Source organism: Salvelinus namaycush, chromosome 19 (assembly GCF_016432855.1).
Source record: "Salvelinus namaycush isolate Seneca chromosome 19, SaNama_1.0, whole genome shotgun sequence".
NCBI classification, from domain to species: domain Eukaryota; kingdom Metazoa; phylum Chordata; class Actinopteri; order Salmoniformes; family Salmonidae; genus Salvelinus; species Salvelinus namaycush.
Window position 1 is genome coordinate 47,930,027 of NC_052325.1, and position 22,075 is coordinate 47,952,101.

The following is a 22,075-nucleotide window of genomic DNA, read 5'->3' on the forward strand; positions in this document are numbered from 1 at the left end:
GTTCATGGGAGGACACCACAGAAGAAGCCACTGTTGTCCAAAAAAACATTGCTGCACGTCTGGAGTTTGCAAAAGTGCACCTGGATGTTCCACAGCGCTACTGGCAAAATATTCTGTGGATAGATGAAACTACAGTTGAGTTGTTTGGAAGGATCACACAACACTATGTGTGGAGAAAAAATGGCACAGCACACCAACATAAAAACCTCATCCCAACTGTAAACTATTGTGGAGGGAGCATCATAGTTTGGGGCAGCTTTGCTGCCTCGGGGCCTAGGCAGCTTGCTGTTATCAACAGAAAATATGAATTCCCAAGTTTATCAAGACATTTTGCAGGAGAATGTAAGGCTATCTGTCCGCTAATTGAAGCTCAACAGAAGTTGGGTGATGCAACAGGACAACGACCCCCAAAAAAGTAAATCAACAACAGAATGGCTTCAACAGAAGAAAATACGCCTTCTGGAGTGGCCCAGTCAGAGTCCTGACCTCAACCCGATTGAGTTGCTGTGGCATGACCTTGAGAGCAGTTCACACCAGACATCCCAAGAAAATTGCTGAACTGAAACAGTTTTGTAAAGAGGAATGGTCCAAAATTCCTCCTGACCGTTGTGCAGGTCTGATCCGCAACTACAGAAAATGTTTGGTTGAGGTTATTGCTGCCAAAGGAGGGTCAACCAGCTATTAAATCCAGGGGTTCACATACTTGTTCCACCCTGCACTGTGAATGTTTACATGGTGTGTTCAATAAAGACATGAAAACGTATAATTGTTTGTGTGTTATTAGTTCAAGCAGACTGTGTTTGTCTATTGCTGTGAATTAGATGAAGATCAGATTTAAATTTTATGACCAATTTATGTAGAAATCCAGGTATTTCCAAAGGGTTCACATACATTTTCTTGAAACTGTATGTGATAATAGTATGAACGTTCTGTATACATTTTTTTTTTTAGATAAACACAAAACAAGTAATTAAATAGCAAAAACGGGTTGGAACTCGTAAGATGCCGATGACAGAGAAGGGTGACATCTTTTTCAGAGGTCATTACTGACTCTGGACATGCCATCCTTGTCCTTCTCCTCTTTTTTATTTTCCCCTCCCCCTTTTCTTTGTGTAAAAATGTTCCACCATTTATGCAGATTTGTATCTTAACTCTTTGTATGTTTTGCTCATGTAAGTCAAGAGACATTATATACATGCAAGAAACATTATAAAGTGTTGTGGTATTGTGAAGCAATACTTGACAATTTAAATAACTTATTTGAGTTATGAAATCAGTGTATTGTTAGTTATTTTGGATATTGCCAGGGCCTATATGATCATTACTATTTTTGGAGAAAATGTAACCTTTTTTAACATTACACATTCTCTTGAAATTAAAGTGGCATTTAGAGATTTACTACAAGATATGAATTACAACAATGTTTGTTTTTCAAATTATGTATTTTAGTAAAACAAACATTAAGTAAATAGCCCACTTTATATTGAAAAATAAATGAAAGGTTACATTGAAGAAATAAAAAGCTTTGTCTTAAGTACTATATCTTTCTGATTTTACAGAAGTTTAGGTTTAATAATCCTTAATATTTGGACCAGAATGAGGCTCTATCTCCAGTACCTATTGTTCCTGCAGGGAGGACTCACCGTCTTCATCGACTTTTATAATTTATCTGCAGATAATCGCTAAAAAGCCTAACAGTTTGCAAATTAGGGAGCCAAATGAGTGTCTCGCTTACCGATGTGATTTGGTAGGTTACAGTACACTGACCAGTCACTTACTTTAGTGTCACTGTCTGGGAAGTCCTGACATAGGAGAATCCAAACAAGATCTTTGGTTTACTTGTCTCAGTGCGATACTATGGACATATAACTACGTTGTATGATTTATGAATGGTAAAAGGATATAGGTTATCGACTTTATTCAGTCAGTTCGACACCTATCAATTGGTCAACACTGATCGTCAATCAAAGCACAGCAAATAGCCTATGCACCGTAACTCCGTGGCTGGCTATAGGAAACACGTGGAAGAAAATAAATGAAATTGTCAGAAAACAAAAATTAGGCTAAGTGGATTTCAACTCAACGTTAACACTTACATTACATGGAATGTGTAGATTCTCTCACAGAGACGAAGGAGCATTATGATCTCTGTGTAAAGAAATTAAACTGCAACCAACCACAGCGCACACAAATTTGTATTATTTATATTACCTTTATTTAACCAGGTAGGCTAGTTGAGAACAAGTTCTCATTTACAACTGTGACCTGGCCAAGATAAAGCAAAGCAGTTCGACACATACAACAACACATAGTTACATATGGAATAAACAAACATACAGTCAATAAAACAGTAGAAAAAGTATATATACAGTGTGTGCAAATGAGGTAGGATGCGGGAGGTAAGGCAATAAATAGGCCATGGTGGCGAAGTAATTACAATATAGCAATTAAACACTTGATTGGTAGATGTGCAGAAGATGAATGTGCAAGTAGAGATACTGGGGTGCAAAGGAGCAAGATAAATAAATACAGTATGGGGATGAGGTAGTTGGATGGGCTATTTACAGATGGGCTATGTACAGGTGCAGTGATCTGTGAGCTGCTCTGACAGCTGGTGCTTAAAGCTAGTGAGGGAGATATGAGTCTCCAGCTTCAGTGATTTTTGCAGTTCCTTCCAGTCATTGGCACCAGAGAACTGGAAAGAAAGGCGGCCAAAGGAAGAATTGGCTTTGGGGGTGACCAGCGAGATTTACCTGCTGGAGCGCGTGCTACGGGTGGGTGCTGCTATGGTGACTAGTGAGCTGAGATAAGGCATGGCTTTACCTAGCAGAGACTTGGAGATGACCAGGAGCCAGTGGGTTTGGCGACAAGTATGAAGCGAGGGCCAGCCAACGAGAGCGTACAGGTCACAGTGGTTGGTAGTATATGGGGCTTTGGTGACAAAACAGATGGCACTGTGATAGACTACATCCAATTTGTTGAGTAGAGTGTTGAAGGCTATTTTGTAAATGACTTCGCCGAAGTCGAGGATCGGTAGGATGGTCAGTTTTGAGAGGGTATGTTGGCAGCATGAGTGAAGGATGCTTTGTTGCGAAATCGGAAGCCGATTCTAGATTTAATTTTGGATTGGAGATGCTTAATGTGAGTCTGGAAGGAGAGTTTACAGTCTAACCAGACACCTAGGTATTTGGAGTTGTCCACATATTCTAAGTCAGAACCGTACAGAGTAGTGATGTTGGACGGGTGGGCAGGTGCAGGCAGCGATCGGTTGAGGAGCAAGCATTTAGAGAGAGCGTCTGGAGGTTGGTTAACACAGTGTCCAAAGAAGGGCCAGAGGTATACAGAATGGTGTCATCTGCATAGAGGTGGATCAGAGAATCACCAGAAGCAAGAGCGACATCAGTGATGTATACAGAGAAGAGAGTCGGCCCAAGAATTGAACCCTGTGGCACCCCCCATAGAGACTGCCAGAGGTCCGGACAACAGGCCCTCCGATTTGACACACTGAACTCTATCGGAGAAGTAGTTGGTGAACCAGGCAAGGCAATCATTTGAGAAACCAAGGTTGTTGAGTCCACCGATAAGAATGTGGTGTTTGACAGAGTCGAAAGCCTTGGCCAGGTTAATGAATACGGCTGCGCAGTAAAGTCTCTTATCGATGGCGGTTATGATATCGTTTAGGACCTTGAGCATGGCTGAGGTGCACCCATGACCAGCTCTGAAACCAGATTGCATAGCGGAGAAGGTACGGTGCGATTCGAAGCGGTGGGTAATCTGTTTGTTAACTTGGTTTTCAAAGAACTTAGAAAGGCAGGGCAGTATAGATATAGGTCTGAAGCAAGTTGGATCTAGAGTGTCTCCCCCTTTGAAGAGGGGGATGACTGCGGCAGCTTTCCAATCTTTGGGAATCTCAGACGATACGAAAGAGAGGTTGAACAGGCTAGTAATAGGGGTTGCAACAATTTCGGCAGATAATTTTAGAAAGAAAGGGTCCAGATTGTATCTCCCGGCTGATTTGTAGGGTTCCAGATTTTGCAGCTTTCAGGACATCAGTTATCTGTATTTGGGTGAAGGAGATATGGGGGAGGCTTGGGCAAGTTGCTGTGGGGGTGCAGAGCTGTTGACCGGGGTAGGGTAGCCAGCTGGAAAGCATGGCCAGCCGTAGAAAAATGCTTATTGAAATTCTCGATCATCATAGATTTATCAGTGGTGACAGTGTTTCCTAGCCTCAGTGCAGTGGGAAGCTGGGAGGAGGTGCTCTTATTCTCCATGGACTTTACAGTGTCCCAGAACATTTTTGAGTTTGTGCTACAGGATGCAAATTTCTGCTTGATAAAGCTAGCCTTAGCTTTCCTAACTGCCTGTGTATATTGGTTCCTAACTTCCCTGAAAAGTTGCATATCACGGGGGCTATTCGATGCTAATGCAGAATGCCACAGGATGTTTTTGTGCTGGTCAAGGGCAGTCAGGTCTGGAGAGAACCAAGGGCTATATCTGTTCCTGGTTCTACATTTTTTGAATGGGGCATGCTTATTTAAGATGGTGAGGAAGGCACTTTTAAAGAATAACCAGGCATCCTCTACTGACGGGATGAGGTCAATATCCTTCCAGGATACCCGGGCCAGGTCGATTAGAAAGGCCTGCTCGCTGAAGTGTTTTAGGGAGCGTTTGACAGCGATGAGGGGTGGTTGTTTGACCGCAGACCCATTACGGATGCAGAAAACAGCAGAGGTGTTTTGGAGGGCAAGTTGGTAAGGATGATATCTATGAGGGTGCCTGTGTTTACGGATTTGGGGTTGTACATGGTGGGTTGATTGATAATTTCTGTGAGATTGAGGGCATCATGCTTAGATTGCAGGATAGCCGGGGTGTTAAGCACGTCCCAGTTTAGGTCACTTAGCAGCACGAGCTCTGAAGACAGATGGTGTCCAGGACACAGCAGGGGACAGAGGGTGGTCTATAGCAAGCGGCAACAGTGAGAGACTTGTTTCTGGAACGGAGGATATTTAAAAGCAGAAGCTCGAATTGTTTGGGTACAGACCTGGATAGTAAGACAGAACACTGCAGGCTATCCTCCGCAGTAGATTGCAACTCCTCCCCCTTTGGCAGTTCTATCTTGTCGGAAAATGTTATAGTTAGGAATGGAAATTTCAGGGTTTTTGGTGGTTTTCCTAAGCCAGGATTCAGACACGGCTAGGGCATCCGGGTTGGCAGAGTGTGCTAAAGCAGTGAATAAAACATACTTAGGGAGGAGGCTTCTAATGTTAACATACATGAAACCAAGGCTTTTACATTACAGAAGTCAACAAATGAGAGCACCTGGGGAGTAGGAGTGGAGCTAGGCACTGCAGGGCCTGGATTAACCTCTACATCACCAGAGGAACAGAGGAGGAGTAAGATACAGGTATGGCTAAAAGCTATCAGAACTGGTCGTCTAGTACGTCGGCAACAGAGATTAAATGGAGCAGGTTTCTGGGCGCGATAGAATAGAATCAAGGCATAATGTACAGACAAAGGTATGGTAGGATGTGAATACATTGGAGGTAAACCTAGGACTTGAGTAATGATGAGATAGATATTGTCTCTAGAGACGTTTAAACCAGGTGATGTCACCGCATATGTGGGAGATGGAACTAAATGGTTGGTTAAGGCATATTGAGCAGGGCTAGAGGCTCTACAGTGAAATAAGACAATACTCACTAAACAGGACAGTAATGGACAAGGCAAATTGATATTAGGGAGAGGCATGCGTAGACGAGTGATCATAGGGGTCCAGTGAGTGGTTGGGCTGGCTGAAGACATGGCGATTCAGACAGCTAGCAGGCCGGGGCTAGGAAGCTAGCAGAAGGGCCTTAGAGGGATGTCGAAAGAGAGGAATGTCTGTTATAGCCTCCGCGTGCAGTGACGTCGATATACCAGTCGTGATGGAAAACAAGTCACACAGGTAGCGCGAGGTGGGACAGACAGCAGACTGTCAAACCAGAAGTTTTTCCATGTCATCGCTTGCTTTGTGACTGACAAGTGCCTGTCCTATCAATAGATTGCTAGAATATGCATGTTGTTCATTCTTGCTGGAGAGGGCTCAACTGACTTTTCTGACAAACATATTTACATTTTTATTTGAAAAGTTTTGAAATGGAAAAAGTAGGTGGCTGTTACCGGCTGTTTAGCAGATGGCCAGCACTTAGGGAAAATACTGGAGGAGGCACAATCATTCCTGTGATTAAACAGTGTGTGTGTATATGTCCAAGGCATGTGACATTTTGACCAGACCGGATGACAATCAGCTCAGTCTGACCTTTCAATGTGAAATGCCCCATCGTAAAAAAAAATAAGGAATACACTGAAAAAATGCCTCTCTCTTTGGGCTAATCCTCACACAGAGGATTCTAGAAGATCTTGAAAGAAAAAACCTGTTTGTCCCATATCATTTTGGTTTGGTAAGCCTGCAGCTTTTTCCTAAATCTTCATATAGGCATCTGGGTAAACCGCATTCTCTTCTTCAATAAGGAGTTCGCTAAAATACCTTTTGGCCTCCAAAGCAATGGACCTCTCTATGGACGTTCATAATACAATACAGTCTAATTTAGCAGACACTGGGACAATGAACCCATAGTATTGATAATGTGTTGTCCTAATGGGACTTAAAACTATTACCTTTGTGTTGAGAAATCTACAAAAATACTGAGTATATAATGTGAAATTTGAGCCCATAAAATTGCCAGCCCTTTGGGACTTGAACCTACAACCTTGGTGTTTCCAGCAACTTATGGGACTTGAACATACAACCTTGATGTTGCCAGAGCCTTATATGACTTGAACATTGGTGTTTCCAGCACATTGTTGGACTTCAACCTACAGTATTGGTGCTGCCAGCACCTTATTGGACTTGAACCTATACCATTGGTGTGACCAGCACCTTGTGGGACTTAAAATTGTCACCTTGATGTTAGAATCATACAGCAACCCTCTTGTCTCTCCTGTTGTGAGTATGGCAGAATAACTCCCTCACAGCTTCTTGTTCTTAATGAGGCTTGTCAAAATGAGCCGACCTGATCCTGCCTGCTTCTCTCAACAGATGCTACCAAAACACACACACACGTACAAACACGCACGCAGGCATGAACGCACGCACACGCAGGCATGAACACACGCACACACAAGCATGCACGCACACACACACACACACACACACACAGACACATGAATGCACGCACATACAAACATAGATGAAGACACACATACATACACAGACAAGCATACGCATACACACACGTACGTATCCACAGTTGCAAAAACACAGACACACACACAGGCCACCCGGAAGCCACCAAGGCAACTGCCAGCACACATTATTACCCACATTTAGTGAACGATTAGGACTGGGGAAAGGGCAGCAGGTGCTGCCTGCTTGCTGTTCTCTGCCTCGTCTCCTCTTACTGCATGCGCATAGTCTCTCGCTCACACACACACCACAGTGAAGGCTATAATGACAAAAGAGAAGCTGCATAAATATAATTATAGACAAGTTGACTAACAAATAGCCTACCAAAATGATAGACCTTATAAGCATAAACATATCTAAATCAGGCAAAACAAAATCCTACACCCCCTGTCCAAAAAAAATTCTGCAGTCTTTGACTGTATCCTATAGCGCATCTTCTATATTTGCGGGTTAGGGTTGGGTGCCTCAGCTTTTCACTTCATCACATATAGTCGGTCGGTTGTGGATGGGTTATTACAAATTGCAGGCGGGTGTAGAGGAACAAACAGCTGAACCACGCACCACTAGACCATGCGTTGACGAACATCATCACACGTTCATTCAATCACTGATCCAAGCATTATAACACATTCTGACAAATGTTGATGCTATCAAATTGTATATGCTGAGTTGAATGTTTGGACTGATGTTGAGTTAGTCAGGACTACCACACAGGATGCCACTCGATTTTTAAACATAGGCCTCACGCCAAAATAGTGGAAATCTATCGTTCACACGAACCCATGATTAAACTGGCCCTACTTTTTTCGCTAAATAAACCCTTAATCTCCATAATAATGTAATAGATCGATAGAATGCTTCAATCTAGTTGACACCTGTAAAGTTCTCTGTGTCATCTTTCGCAGAGAAAAGATGTTTAGGGACCGGGGAGAAAATACAATAAAGCAAAAAAAAAGGCAAACATTTTCGATGCAAAATATCTAAACGACATGAGTTTGATCGGTTGTAAGGAAAAAGCTTTGAAAAACGACCCAACGTGTTTCTGATAAGATTTCAGTTTGGCTTCGATGCATTTTTTGTGGTTGAAAAAAACGATCAGCTTTTATGATGCTTGTATGATGAAGATAGCACCTGTACAGATCGTATCGAATGGAGCATTGCGTTCTCTCAAGATGCAGAAAGAAAGAAATCATATTTCTCCACAAGTCCACATTTTCTCTACATTTGGTGTATAATTTTTCTGTAAGAAATGCTTAATTCTACAGGAGTTATTATTAAGGTTATTGCCCAGAATACCCCAGTTCTTTTTTCTTGCTCATACCGTGAGCAACAGCTATAAAACTCAGACATTTCTCTCAAAACACAGGAATGTCGATTCACACGGGACTAGTACTATCAGAGGACTTTGGATTTTGCCAAAAAACTGTAGGTTATTCTGATTAGTCGTCCAGATTTCAGGTTCCATTTAACCCATCTAAACAACAGTTCCCTTGACGTGCCATAGGCCTATTTGAAGTCCCGTCTTGTGACCGTGGAATTTGTATAGGGCCTCACAATCACCACACATAACATAACCGGCACTGCCATCATCCTCTTTCACCACTTCACCAAATATTTCCCAAATATTACTTTTTCTGTCCCTCCCTTCTCTTTATTTTCAACTCTCCTGTCGTAGCTTTTATCTTATTGAATTAAACTTCGCCAATGTCCTTTTGCCCCCATGGATTGACGTACATTTTTTCTTCCCGTTTGGCGATTGGCCGTGTAGGCAATTTGGCACACGTACAGTTAAGCCCTAAAGTTTAGACTTATGCACTAATACCAAATAGCCTAAAATAATGAAAGAAAAACCACAATGTCGACTATAGAAATTGCACAATAGTTATACATTTATGGATTTTTTGAAGTATCGTTTCTCTTTATTCAACCTGCCCTTCAGCCACACAATATGTAATCACCCTAAACCCCATTCGCCCCGCAGATATAACTGCAGGGACTGCGAATTATGAGTCAACCCACGCATCACTAGCGTGGTCACAGAAAATAAATAAGAAATCGGCATCACTAGTCATTTTTACGAGCAAAGCAAGCCCATTAATCAATCAATCACAATTGTGTGTGTGTGTGATTGTGTGTATGTGCTTGCATTGTGTGTGTGCATGCATGCAGTGTGTGTGAATGTGGATGTGTGTGTATTCATTACCTGGAAGTAGGTGAACTGGGAGTGGTAGAGGTCAGGGTAGATGTGCAGGGTGGTCCCCACCACCAGCAGCAACTCAAACTTGTGTAGAGAGGAGATGATGTAGCCCGTGAAGCCCAGGCACCAGACCTTAAGCATAGCCTCCAGGTCAAACAGCACTGTAAAGGCAACCTACGAACAGATAGACAGAGATCCCAGGTCACAGTTGGTATTTTATTATTGTGACCCACCGGGGTTCAAACCCAGGTCTCCTGCCCATCGCAAGACTGTGTTAGCCAGCTGAGATAATGACTAGGCTTGAGGCGCCAACTCAAGTATTCAGGTGTCAGTCAAGGTTATTAATCACATGTGTGTGTGCGCCATTAAAAACAAAAACATGTCAAATGTGCAGTTTCACATGTGAAATAGTCGTTTTCACATGTCGAGCTTAAACTTCACGTGAAAACATATCTTCACATGCAAAAAATGTCACATTAACACCACATTTTTACATGTGAGAGAAAAAACATGTTTTCATCTCACATGTGAATGGTAGTTTCTCATGTGAAAATATCACGTTCACATGTGGAATTGCAAGTTCACATGTCAAAATCAATCACGTGAAAATCAATTTGTAAAAAAAAAAAAATCTACCTGTGAAAATATCACTTCACTATGTTATGAACAATCATACGTGAAAAAAACGACTTTGCAGTTTCACATAAGAAAATTCCACATTTACATGTTAGTCATTTAGCAGACGCTCTTATCCAGAGCAACTTACTGGAGAAATGATGGTTAAGTGCCTTGCTCAAGGGCACACCGGCAGATTTTCCCACCTAGTCGGCTTGGGATTCGAACCAGCAACATTTTGGTTGCTGACCCAACACTCTTAACCGCTAGGCAAACTTCTACATGTGGAATTGCAAGTTCACATGAGGTGGTGAAATTGTGTTATTCTCCTCACGTGTGAAAAGGTGGTGGTAAAATGACTAATTCTATAATACACTCTATAAAAAGGGAACCTGAGTATAATAATTCAAGTGCGTACATTTTTTACATTTTGTATATCTGAGCAATACACTCGGAGTGTTAGTACTGCAGTTGCACGCTTCTCTTCTTCATACGTTGGTCAGTGACCGTCGGAAGAACCCCCAGTGAAAAGAACAGAGAAGCTCGCATTTAACAAGTAAACATGAACTAAAGTTCCCTTTTTGCAATTGTTGTGCACATTTTTTAAAATCGCATTTTCTGAAAGCGTTCAAAATACACTGAAAACATAAAAAAATACACAATATATACAGCTAAAAACAATGCTATGTCAAAACAAGTTGACTTTGAGGTGAAAGAAAGTGTGTTTTACCTGATTTTCCTAACCGTTACTTTGGAAAAAATGAAGACGTCAATATTGCTGTGATGCTTTTTGTATAAAAAAAAATCTTAAATTACAGCTCAAATTATGAATTTGCTATTAATTGTGATTAATCACAGCAAATCCTGCGATAAAGTCAATTACATTTTTGGATCATTTGACAGCCCTAGTCGACATTAAAATGTGAAAATGTACATTTGAAAGTGTAGTGGACATGAGCCAGTTATGGTTACTCATGGTCATGTGATGAGGTAGTACTGCCTGCGACTTCAAAATGAGTGTTGGCCTTCTTGGTCATATGGCACGACACATAATTTACCCAAGTTTAGTCAAAATCAGGCCAGAGGTCTGAGATATCGTGTGGGTGAGCTAGACTCATATCCCTGAGCACGTGAGACAAATTTAATCTGAATCGTTAGAGCCACCGTGTGGTCGATATGAATGCTCTTGCATTTGTTGAGTCTTGACAGTGTTTTGTTACAATACGAATATCCTTGACTAATTTATATGTATTTATGTGCCAGATCACACCCACGTGAATGTTTATTGGTCAATATTGTTGTTTTAGGTACTAATCTGAAAAATATTGCGATAAGAGACATAAGATCCATAGATACCAAATATCAAGTTCCATGCAGATAAGTCATTTGGTGCAAGAAGATTCTTTTCCATAATGGTGGAAAATCCATCATGGCGGATCTAATGGGTCCCTGAGGCAAATTAGTTCCTTGTGAGGACAGGGACCTATGTACCAAATTTCATGACTTTACGTCAAACGGTTTGAGGGGCGTGACCTTTCAAAGTCTGCATTTTCAATCTCTTGTCATAGCGTCCCCATCTGGCCAATCAGTGTAATTATGTAAATGCCGGATCTCTATGGCAAGATGCCTCATTCACCCAAGTTTTGTCAAAATTGGGTCAGTGCTGTCTGAGATATCGCATGTGACTAATGTACGAACGAACGCACTAACGGACAAACGAACGCACGGAGACAGATCAACAGTCTCCTTCCCGATATCATGGTGGGGGACAATAAGCTTGTGAGGGAATGAGAAGAAAGGAGAGAAAATAAATAAAAAAGAAATAGATTGTAAGGAGAACAAGAGATAACGTCATTGCATTCATTCCATAGGGAAGAAAAGGGAGTGGCCAGAAGGGGGAAAATAGCTGGAAAAACTAAAACCTGCATTTAGCTAGAAAACCAAAACAAGTATTTCCTCTTTTTTTTCCCTTCACCTAGCCCTGACTGAGTGGAAAAACTGTGATCAATGGATGGATGATAAAAAGAGAGGGAGCCAAGGGAGAGAATCTTGTGTGTGGTTTCTCCCATCTCTTATCTTTCCCATTCAGCTGTGTGAGAGAGAGTGGACCGGGAGGGAGGTAAAGAGGGAGACACGCCTCTCCTTCATTGTTCACGCTCTGCCACCTGCATACTGATGGCATCGACAGAGCCGGGCAGATTGAGAGTGGGTCTGTGTGTGTGTGTGTGTGAAAACACTCCATGATGGCGAGTGCAAATCAAATGTTTCCATTTACAATCCGATAGTAGCACCAATATTATAATTGTACTAAAAATAACTATAAAATCATAGATTTTCTCCCAGGTACAAGTGTGATTCAATCGGAGGTACGTTTTTCATTTTATGTTTGTGTGGTAGTGAATATGAAGCCCAATCCTCAATCAATCCATCAAATGTAATTATCAATCCCTTTTTACATCAGCAGTTGTCAAAGTGCTTACAGAAACCCAGCCTAAATCCCCAAAGCGCAAGCAATGCAGATGTAGAAGCACTGTAGCTAGGGAAAACTCTGTAGAAAGGGAGGAACATGGGAAGAAACCTCGAGAGGAACCAGGCACTGAGGGGTGGCTAATCCTCTTCTGGCTGTGCCGGCGGGAGATTATAAGAGTACATGGCCAATAACCTTTTGAAGCGTACGTTCGAAATATTAATAGCGGACCATACAGGGCGAGTTCTTTTTGCACGTACTACCAGAAATCTATAACACTGTCCTAGAATTTGATTGTCGCATTTTGCCACTATTCTCTGCACCCCTGTACCCCTGTATCAACACAGCGTTGTCTGCTTCATATGACGCTTTATAAAACAGTCAGTTTTTTAGCGAGTATGTATAGTATTATTGGTAATTAAATAATTATTGTTATCATGTATATTACTTTTATAATATCTGAAAGAGGCTTTGGTATTAGCCAGTCTGAGGGGTTGCGCGTGTGAGACAGGGCGTGGAACCGGAGGTGCTAAGTCCGGTGTATTTGCTAAAATAGTGGCGAACAAACAAAGTGATAGCGGGGTACAGTATGAGCATACGGTAGATTCAGAGTATCCAGACCCCTTGAATTTTTCCACATTTTGTTACGTTACAGCCTAATTCTAAAATGGATTTTTTTTTAAATCCCCCCTTCGATAATCTACACACAATACACCATAATGACAAAGAAAAACGTTTTTAGTATTCAGACCCTTTACTCAGTACTTTGTTGAAGCACCTTTGGCAGTGAATACAGCCTTGAGTCTTCTTGGGTATGACGCTACAAGCTTGGCATACCTGTATTTGGAGAGTTTCACGCATTCTTTTCTGCAGATCCTCTCAAGCTCTGTCAGATTGGATGGGGAGCGTTGCTGCACAGCTATTTTCAGGTCTCTCGAGAGATGTTCGATCGGGTACAAGTCGGGCTCTGGCTGGGCACCTCAAGGACAGCAGAGACTTGTCCCCAAGCCATTCCTGCATTGTTTTGGCTGTGTGCTTAGGGTTGTTGTCTTGTTCGAAGGTGAACCTTTGCCCCAGTCTGAGGTCTGCAGCGCTCTGGAGCAGATTTTCATCAAGGATCTCTGTACTTTGCTCAGTTCATCTTTCCCTTGATCCTGATGAGTCTCCCAGTCCCAGTCACAGTAGGGATGGTGACAGGTTTCCTCCAGACATGACGCTTGGCATTCAGGCCAAAGAGTTCAATCTTGGTTTCATCAGATCAGAGAATATTGTTTCTCATAGTCTGAGAGTCCTTTAGGTGCCTTTTGGCAAACTCCAAGCTGGCTGTCATGTGCATTTTACTAAGGAGTGGCTTCTGTCTGGCCACTCTACCATAAAGGCCTGATTGGTAGAGTGTGGCAGAGATGCTTGTCCTTCTGGAAGCTTCTCCCATCTCCACATAGGATCTCTGGAGGTCTGTCAGAGTGACCATTGAGTTCTTGGTCACCTCCCTGACCCAGGTCCTTCTCCCCCGATTGCTCAGTATGGCCGGTCGGCCAGCTCTAGGAAGAGTTTTGGTGATTCCAAATATTCTTCCATTTAAGAATGACGGAGGCTACTGTGTTCTTCGGGACCTTCAATGCTGCAGAAATGTTTTGGTACCCTTCCCCAGATCTGTGCCTCGACACAATCCTGTCTCGGAGCTCTACGGACAATTCCTTCGACTTCACGGCTTGGTCTTTGCTCTGACATGCACTGTCAACTATGGGACCTTATATAGGCAGGTGTGTGCCTTTCCAAATCATGTCCAATCAATTGAATTTACCACAGGTAGACTCCAATCAAGTTGTAGAAACATCTCAAGGATGATCAATGGAAACAGGATGCACCTGAGCTCAATTCCGAGTCTAATAGCAAAGGGTCAGAATACTTACGTAAATATTGTATTTTATTTTTATTACATTTGCAAACATTTAAAAAAAATCGGTTTTCACTTTGTCATTATGGGGTATTGTGTGTAGTTTGATGAGGATTTTTTTTTATTTAATTCAATATTAGAATAAGGCTGTAACGTAACAAAATTTGGAAAAAGTGAAGGGTCTGAAAACTTTCAAAATGAACTGTTTATTACAAATGCAGACCATGGCTAAGGGAAACACTGGCAGGCATCTTTAATACTTTGTACATTTTTTTAATGAATTATATTTATTTCCCCCTGGAAGGAGAGACTGGTGCACTTCACAAAATAGATGGCAACATGAGGGAGGGAACATGAGGGAGGGAAATTATGTGGATATATTGAAGCAACATCTCAAGACATCAGTCTGGAAGTTAAAGCTTGGTCGCAAATGGGTCTTCCAAATCGACAATGGCTTAAGGACAACAAAGTCAAAGTATTGGAGTGGCCATCACAAAGCCCTGACCTCAATCCGATAGAACATTTGTGGGCAGAACTGAAAAAGTGTGTGCGAGCAAGGAGGCCTACAAACCTGACTCAGTTACACCAGCTCTGTCAGGAGGAATGGTCCAAAATTCACCCGACTTATTGTGGGCAGCTTGTAGAAGGCTACCCGAAACGTTTGACCCAAGTTAAACAATTTAAAGGCAATGCTACCAATTACTAATTGAGTGTATGTAAACTTCTTACCCACTGGGAATGTAATGAAAGAAATAAAAGCTGAAATAAATCATTCTCTCTACTATTATTCTGACATTTCACATTCTTAAAATAAAGTGGTGATCCTAACTGACCTAAGACTGGGAATTTTTACTAGGATTAAATGTCAGGAATTGCGAAAAACTGAGATTAAATGTATTTGGCTAAGGTGTATGTAAACTTCCGACTTCAACTGTAACTTATGATTAGTTTTCTGTCAGCGCAACTTGTTATTTAGACTGGTTAATGAAATGAGTTGGCTGTGTATGTGTTCCGTATGATGCTTGGATGATCAAGTTCATTTATCTTTTACAATAAAAAGTGAAATTGAGGAATGAAGGTGAAGATCTTTATTTTCCATCAGTACAAAATATTATTTAGATGCTTTTCAGACTGTTATAGGCCAATTTCTTGATGTCTACAGTATCCTCTCTGGTATGCAATCTGGTTTCTGCTCAGGTTATGATGTCTCACTGAAACCTTAAAGGACCTCAATGATGTCATCATTGCCCTTGATTCTAAGCAATGTTGTTCTGTTATTGTTATGTACTTGGCCAAAGCTTTTGATACGGTAAACAATTCCATTCCTGTGGGCCGGCTAAGGAGTATTGGTGTCTCTGAGGGGTCTTTGGCCTGGTTTGCTATCTACCTGTCTCAAAGAGTAGAGTGTATAAAGTTAGAAAATCTACTTTCTCAGCCACTTCCTGTCACCAAGGGAGTACCCCAAGGCTCAATCCTAGGCCCCACGCTCTTCTCAATTTACATCAACAACATAGCTCAGGCTGTAGGAAGCTCTCTCATCCATTTATATGCAGATGATAGTCTTATACTCAGCTGGCCCCTCCCCGGATTTTGTGTCAAATGCTCTACAACAAAGCAATACTCCTTATAGGACACATCACTGCACTCTATACTCTTCTGTAAATTGGTCATCTATGTATACCCGTCGCAAGACCCACTGGTTGATGCTTATTTATAAAACCCTCTTAGGCCTCATTCCACCTTATTTGAGAAATCTACTGCAGCCCTCATCCTCTACATACAACACCCATTCTGCCAGTCACATTCTGTTAACGGTCCCCAAAGCACACACATCCCTAGGTCGCTCCTCTTTTCAGTTCGCTGCAGCTAGCGACTGGAACGAGCTGCAACAAACACTCAAACTGGACAGGTTTATCTCAATCTCTTCATTCAAAAACTCAATCATGGACACTCTTACTAACAGTTGTGGCTGCTTTGCTTGATGTATTGTTGTCTCTAACATCTTGCTCTAGAAGGCAAGCATCCCGGAGTCGCCTCATCACTGTTGACATTGAGACTGGTGTTTTGCGGGTACTATTTAATGAAGCTGCCAGTCGAGGACTTGTGAGGCGTCTGTTTCTCGAACTAGACACTCTAATGTACTTGTGCTCTTGCTCAGTTGTGCACCGGGACCTCCCACTCCTCTTTCTATTCTGGTTAGAGACAGTTTGTGCTGTTCTGTGAAGGGAATAGTACACAGCGTTGTACGATATCTTCAGTTTTTTGCCAATTTCCCACATGGAAAATTGCCCTTCATTTCTCGTACAACGCATTTCCCGCATGGAAAACTTCCCTTCATTTCTCAGAACAAGAATAGACAGATGAGATTCAGAAGAAAGTTCTTTGTTTCTGACCATTTTGAGCCTGTAATCGAACCCACAAAATGCTTATGCTCCAGATACTCAACTAGTCTAAAGAAGGCCAGTTTTATTGCTTCTTTAATCAGGACAACAGTTTTCAGCTGTGCTAACATAATTGCAAAAGGGTTTTCTAATGATCAATTAGCCTTTTAAAATTATAAACTTGGATTAGCTAACACAACGCGCCATTGGAACACAGGAGTGATGGTTGCTGATAATGGGCCTCTGTACGCCTATGTAGATATTACATAAAAATCAGCCGTTTCCAGCTACAATAGTAATTTACAACATTAATGTCTACACTGTGTTTCTGATCAATTTGATGTTATTTTAATGGACAAAAAATAATGCTTTTCTTTCAAAAACAAGGACATTTCTAAGTGACCCCAAACTTTTGAATGGTAGTGTATATATGTATATATTATTTTTTTTTATATCCCAGGCCTTTTGCCTTTTGGTAGGCCGTCATTGTAAATAAGAATTTGTTCTTAACTAGTTAAATAAAGGTTAAATGAAATACAATGAATAAAAAACGATGCTATTTAGATGCGTTTGTGCATCATATGTAGACGTGCTGTTGCTACTGTTCCAATAACATATTTATGATGGTACCCTGCTGTGACCACTCAACATTACATTGATCACAAATATCTGATCATAAGATTCAAGAGGTCAATGTTAGGGTTAGGGAAAATAGGATTTTAAATCAATATCAAGTCAAACAAAGATAGTAAAACATACAGTATGGTGTGTGTGTGTGTCTATTGTACAGTATGTTTGTGTGTTCTGATCCCTTACCTCAGCCAGGTAGAACTCGTCATAGTGCCTTTGGTGGTTCTCGCCCTTGTAGTAGTTGCTAGCGGCAACGATTACGTCTACGGCAACCATAGTCAGAATAAACATGTGGAAGATGGAGGAGCGCATCAGTTGCTGCGGAAACAGAGACATTTATTTAGAATTCATGTAGAATAAGGACATATTGACATCTATTCTATAACAAACACACCCATCCAGATACCCACGTCCACATATGAGAGGTTTCTCGGGCTGACCTAAATGACACCACATCCCTCATATAGTACAATTCTTTTGACCGGAGCCTTACGTTTATGTCTTTTCAGTTTTGCTCTAAAACACTTTTGTCTGGACAAACAGTATGAGTCTTGCTACAATATACACTGAACATAAATATACACGCAACATGTAAAGTGTTGGTCCCATGTTTCATGAGCTAATACAAAAGATCACAGAAATGTTCCATAGCTACAAAAAGCTTATTTCTCTAAAATTGTGCGCACAAATGTGTTTACATCCCAGTTGGTGAGCATTTATCCTTTGCCAAGATAATCCATCCACCTAACAGGTGTGGCATATTAATAAGCTGATTAAACGGCATGATCATTACACAGGTGCACCTTGTGCTGGGGACAATAAAAGGCCACTCTAAAATGTGCAGTTGTGTCACACAACACAATGCCACAGATGTCACAAGTTTTGAGGAAGAGTGCAATTGGCATGCTGACTGCAGGAATGCCCACCAGAGCTGTTGCCAGATATTTGAATGTTCATTTCTACCATAAGACAAATGTTGTTTTAGAGAATTTGGCAGTACGTCCAACCGCTCTCACAACCGCAGACCACATGTAACCACGCCAGCCCAGGACCTCCACATTTGGCTTCTTCACCTGTGGGATTGTCTGAGACCAGCCACCCGGACAGCTGATGAAACTGTGGGTTTCCACAAACAAATAATTTCTGCACAAACTGTCAGAAACGGTCTCATGGAAGCTCATCTGGGCGCTCGTCGTCTCGTAACCAACTTCAGTGGGCAAATGCTCATCTTCAATGGCCAATGGCATGCTGGAGAAGTGTGCTCTTGTAAATGTAAATGTAAATGTAAATGTAATGCTCTTCACAGATTAATCCCGGTTTCAACTGTACCAGAAAGATGTCAGACGTCGTATGTATGGCGTCGTGTGGGCGACAGGTTTGCTGAAGTCAACGTTGTGAACAGAGTGCCCCATGGTAATGGGGTTATGGTATGGTCAGACATAAGCTACAGGCAACTGACACAATTATATTTTATTGATGGCAATTTGAATGCACAGACATACCGTGACGAGATCCTGAGGTCCATTGTCGTGCCATTCATTTGACGCCATTACATCATGTTTCAGCATGATAGTACACAGCCCCATGTTGCAAGGATCTGTACACAATTCCTGGAAGATGAAAATGTCCCATTTCTTCCATGGCTTGCATACTCACCAGACATGTCACCCATGTAATGCTAGGTAATTCATGTTCAGATTACCATTTCACATGGAGGTGTCAGGGCTCAGCAACCCTGACCCACCTTGCCTGCTAACAATTTAATGGTAGGTAATTAAGGACTTTGTCCTAGTGTCACAATCCAGATTTAAAACATGCCAAACATAAGTGAGTTTCCTGTCTGCCAAATAATTTTTTATATACCCCCTGGCGATGTGAGAGAGCATCACTAGCAAGGTTGGACAGCAAAGGGAAACACAGCAAGCATCCCTTGGTGGTGGAACTATTCTCAACAACACAAGCACATCATATCCTAGGTTTGGACCAGATCCTACAAAAAACGTCCTTGACACTGCAAACATGAGAGGTAATGGGTCCTACTAAAAGAGCCTAGCAGTGAGCGGATCTTCGTCCAGCAGGACTGGCAGTAGCTGAGCTCATCTCCATCCCGCTGCCGAGGCGCCACAGTCAGCCGTGGACGCTCATGCTACAAGAGAGGCTCTGCAAAAGCAGTGGAGGTGGGAACTGAACTCCACAAACAGCATGCCAATAAGAAGGAAGAGAAGGCTACATCGGAAACGTTCAGAGGCTGGAGCAGGCGGAACTGGATGTCCTGAAGGGCCGCCACAAGAGGGGCCCCAGCGGCATCGGAGAAGAGTATTTACTCTGCGTTTTAGTTTCATCAGGGTACCTGCACGTCGGCCTATTAAGCGCCGTCTCTTTCTCTTCGGAGTGTCTGATGTCCAGAAGCTCTTTTTATTCATAGGAAACTATTCCGGAAACATTATGTACAAAAATGTTTTAAGATCAGCAACAAAAAAACCACATAAAATAGCAGAATTGGTCAGGAGCCCGTAAAACGTCCTCTATACATCCCAGCGACATTTTCTCAGATGGTGAAAATCTCAGAGTGAAAGTAAAATCAGCCATTACCTCCTTAGTGGATACAAATTAAATAAATTACCTTCAGTAAGACTTCTACTCTAAGAGTAAAAAAAAAAACTGTTGTAGAGACGAAATAGTTTAAATTTAAAACTCAAAATAACATAATTTGCTTCTTTATGCCACAGTAACACATTTACTTATGAAAGACCTTAAGCTAGAGTATGATGGTATAAATGGATGCAAAAACATATCATTGATTTTCACAATTGCCAATACAATCACAAGGATTTGATCAACCCAAATTATACATTTATTCTAATTGTAAAAGCTAAATACGACCTCCCATCATTCTGAGGTAATGATTCATGAGCAAACCATTAAACAAGACAAATGATGTGCCTGGCTGGTGGAGATTTAAATATCCCCTCGTCTCAGTTATAGCAAGATGGAGAATGAGAGAAATTAAGAGAGAAATGGGGGTGAGAGAAAAAGAGATATGTAGACACGGAGAAAAGGGGGATATTCAGAGACATAAAAGAGAGAGGAGAGAGAGAGGCAGAGACATGAAAGAGGGAGGAGAGAGAGGCAGAGAGAGAGAGGGAGGAAGAGAGAGAGATGAGCTTGAGCCTGCAGGACAGTGGTTCTTATTGGAAATGGCAACAGGCAAACATGGCTGGCAGCTAAACTTCAGGGGATGAAAAGCAATCAGGACTATTTCATTAGATACAGAGAGAGAGGGAGAGGAAGAGAGCGAGAGATGGAGAGGGAAAGAGGAAGCAAGAGAGAGACAGCAAAATCACTATCTATTCAGACATAATAAACCAAATGGAGAGGTAAGTCACTGTTTTATTTCTTCCAGGAGCAGCTACAGTATTGAACGTCTAGTACAAGCAGCATGGCCAAATTCAATCAAAACCAAAATTGGCACACACAAAAATCTGTCCCTGTATCATTACAACAAATGTAGCGAGTACAAGCTATGCCCTAACCAAACAGGGGGTTTTGATTTCATATTATATTATTCATGCAAGACATTTGTGTTCTTTTCTAACACAGAAACAATATTATTTGTCTGTGGGCCCAGTTTAACCACCCTGCAGGCTGAATTGAATTCCCTACAGTCAGAGGGGAGTATCAGATTGTACAGCTTGTGAGTGGGAGGAATAAGACCAAGTATGGAAGACTGTCTGTAGAAGATGGATAGATGGAGAGATTAAAAGAAAGTGAGACATACACAGTCCCTTCAGTATTCACACCCCTTGACTTTTCCAACAGACTGTTGTGTTTAAGCCTGAATTAAAAATTGATTAAAATGTTGATTTTTTTTGTCACTGGCCTATACACAATACCCCATAATGTCAAAGTGGAATTATGTCTTTTGAAATGTTTACAAATTAATAAAAAATGAAAAGCTGAAATGTCTTTTGAGTCCATAAGTATTCAACCCCTTTGTTATGGCAAGTCTAAATACATTCAGCAGTTAAAATATGCATAACAACCACATAATAAGTTGCATGGACTCAATAAAGTGTTTAACATAATTGTTGAGTGACTACCTCATCTATGTACCTCACACATACAATTATAAGTCTCCAACTTCAGTGATTTTTGCAGTTCGTTCCAGTCATTGGCAGCAGAGAACTGGAAGGAAAGGCGGCCAAAGAGGTGTTGGCTTTGGGGATGACCAGTGAAATATACCTGCTGGAGCGCGTGCTACGGGTGGGTGTTGCTATGGTGACCAGTGAGCTTAGATAAGGTGGAGCTTTACCAAGCAAAGACTTATAGATGACCTGGAGCCAGTGGGTTTGGCAACGAACATGTAGCGAGGACCAGCCAACGAGAGCATACAGGTCGCAGTGGGGGGTAGTATATGGGGCTTTGGTGACAAAACGGATGGCACTGTGATAGCCTGCATCCAATCTGCTGAGTAGAGTGTTGGAATGTTTGGCAGCATGAGTGAAGGAGGCTTTGTTGTGAAATAGGAAGCCGATTCTAGATTCTTTGGATTGGAGATGCTTAATGTGAGTCTGGAAGGAGAGTTTACAGTCTAGCCAGACACCTAGGTAGTTATAGTTATCCACATATTCTAAGTCAGAACCGTCCAGAGTAGTGATGCTAG

General features: G+C 41.8%; 1 protein-coding gene across 3 annotated transcripts in view; it reads right to left on the reverse strand.

The window, feature by feature from the left end:
- The window catches only part of nalcn (sodium leak channel, non-selective), a 250,290-nt gene that overhangs the window by 130,201 nt on the left and 98,014 nt on the right, over nucleotides 1-22,075 (reverse strand). For all 3 annotated transcript variants that reach the window (XM_039014188.1, XM_039014190.1, XM_039014189.1), the window contains 2 exons: nucleotides 17,599-17,730; nucleotides 9,429-9,596 (listed from right to left, as the gene is read on the reverse strand). In XM_039014188.1, coding sequence (XP_038870116.1) covers nucleotides 9,429-9,596; nucleotides 17,599-17,730 — 300 coding nt within the window. The remainder of the gene's footprint in view (nucleotides 1-9,428; nucleotides 9,597-17,598; nucleotides 17,731-22,075) is intronic.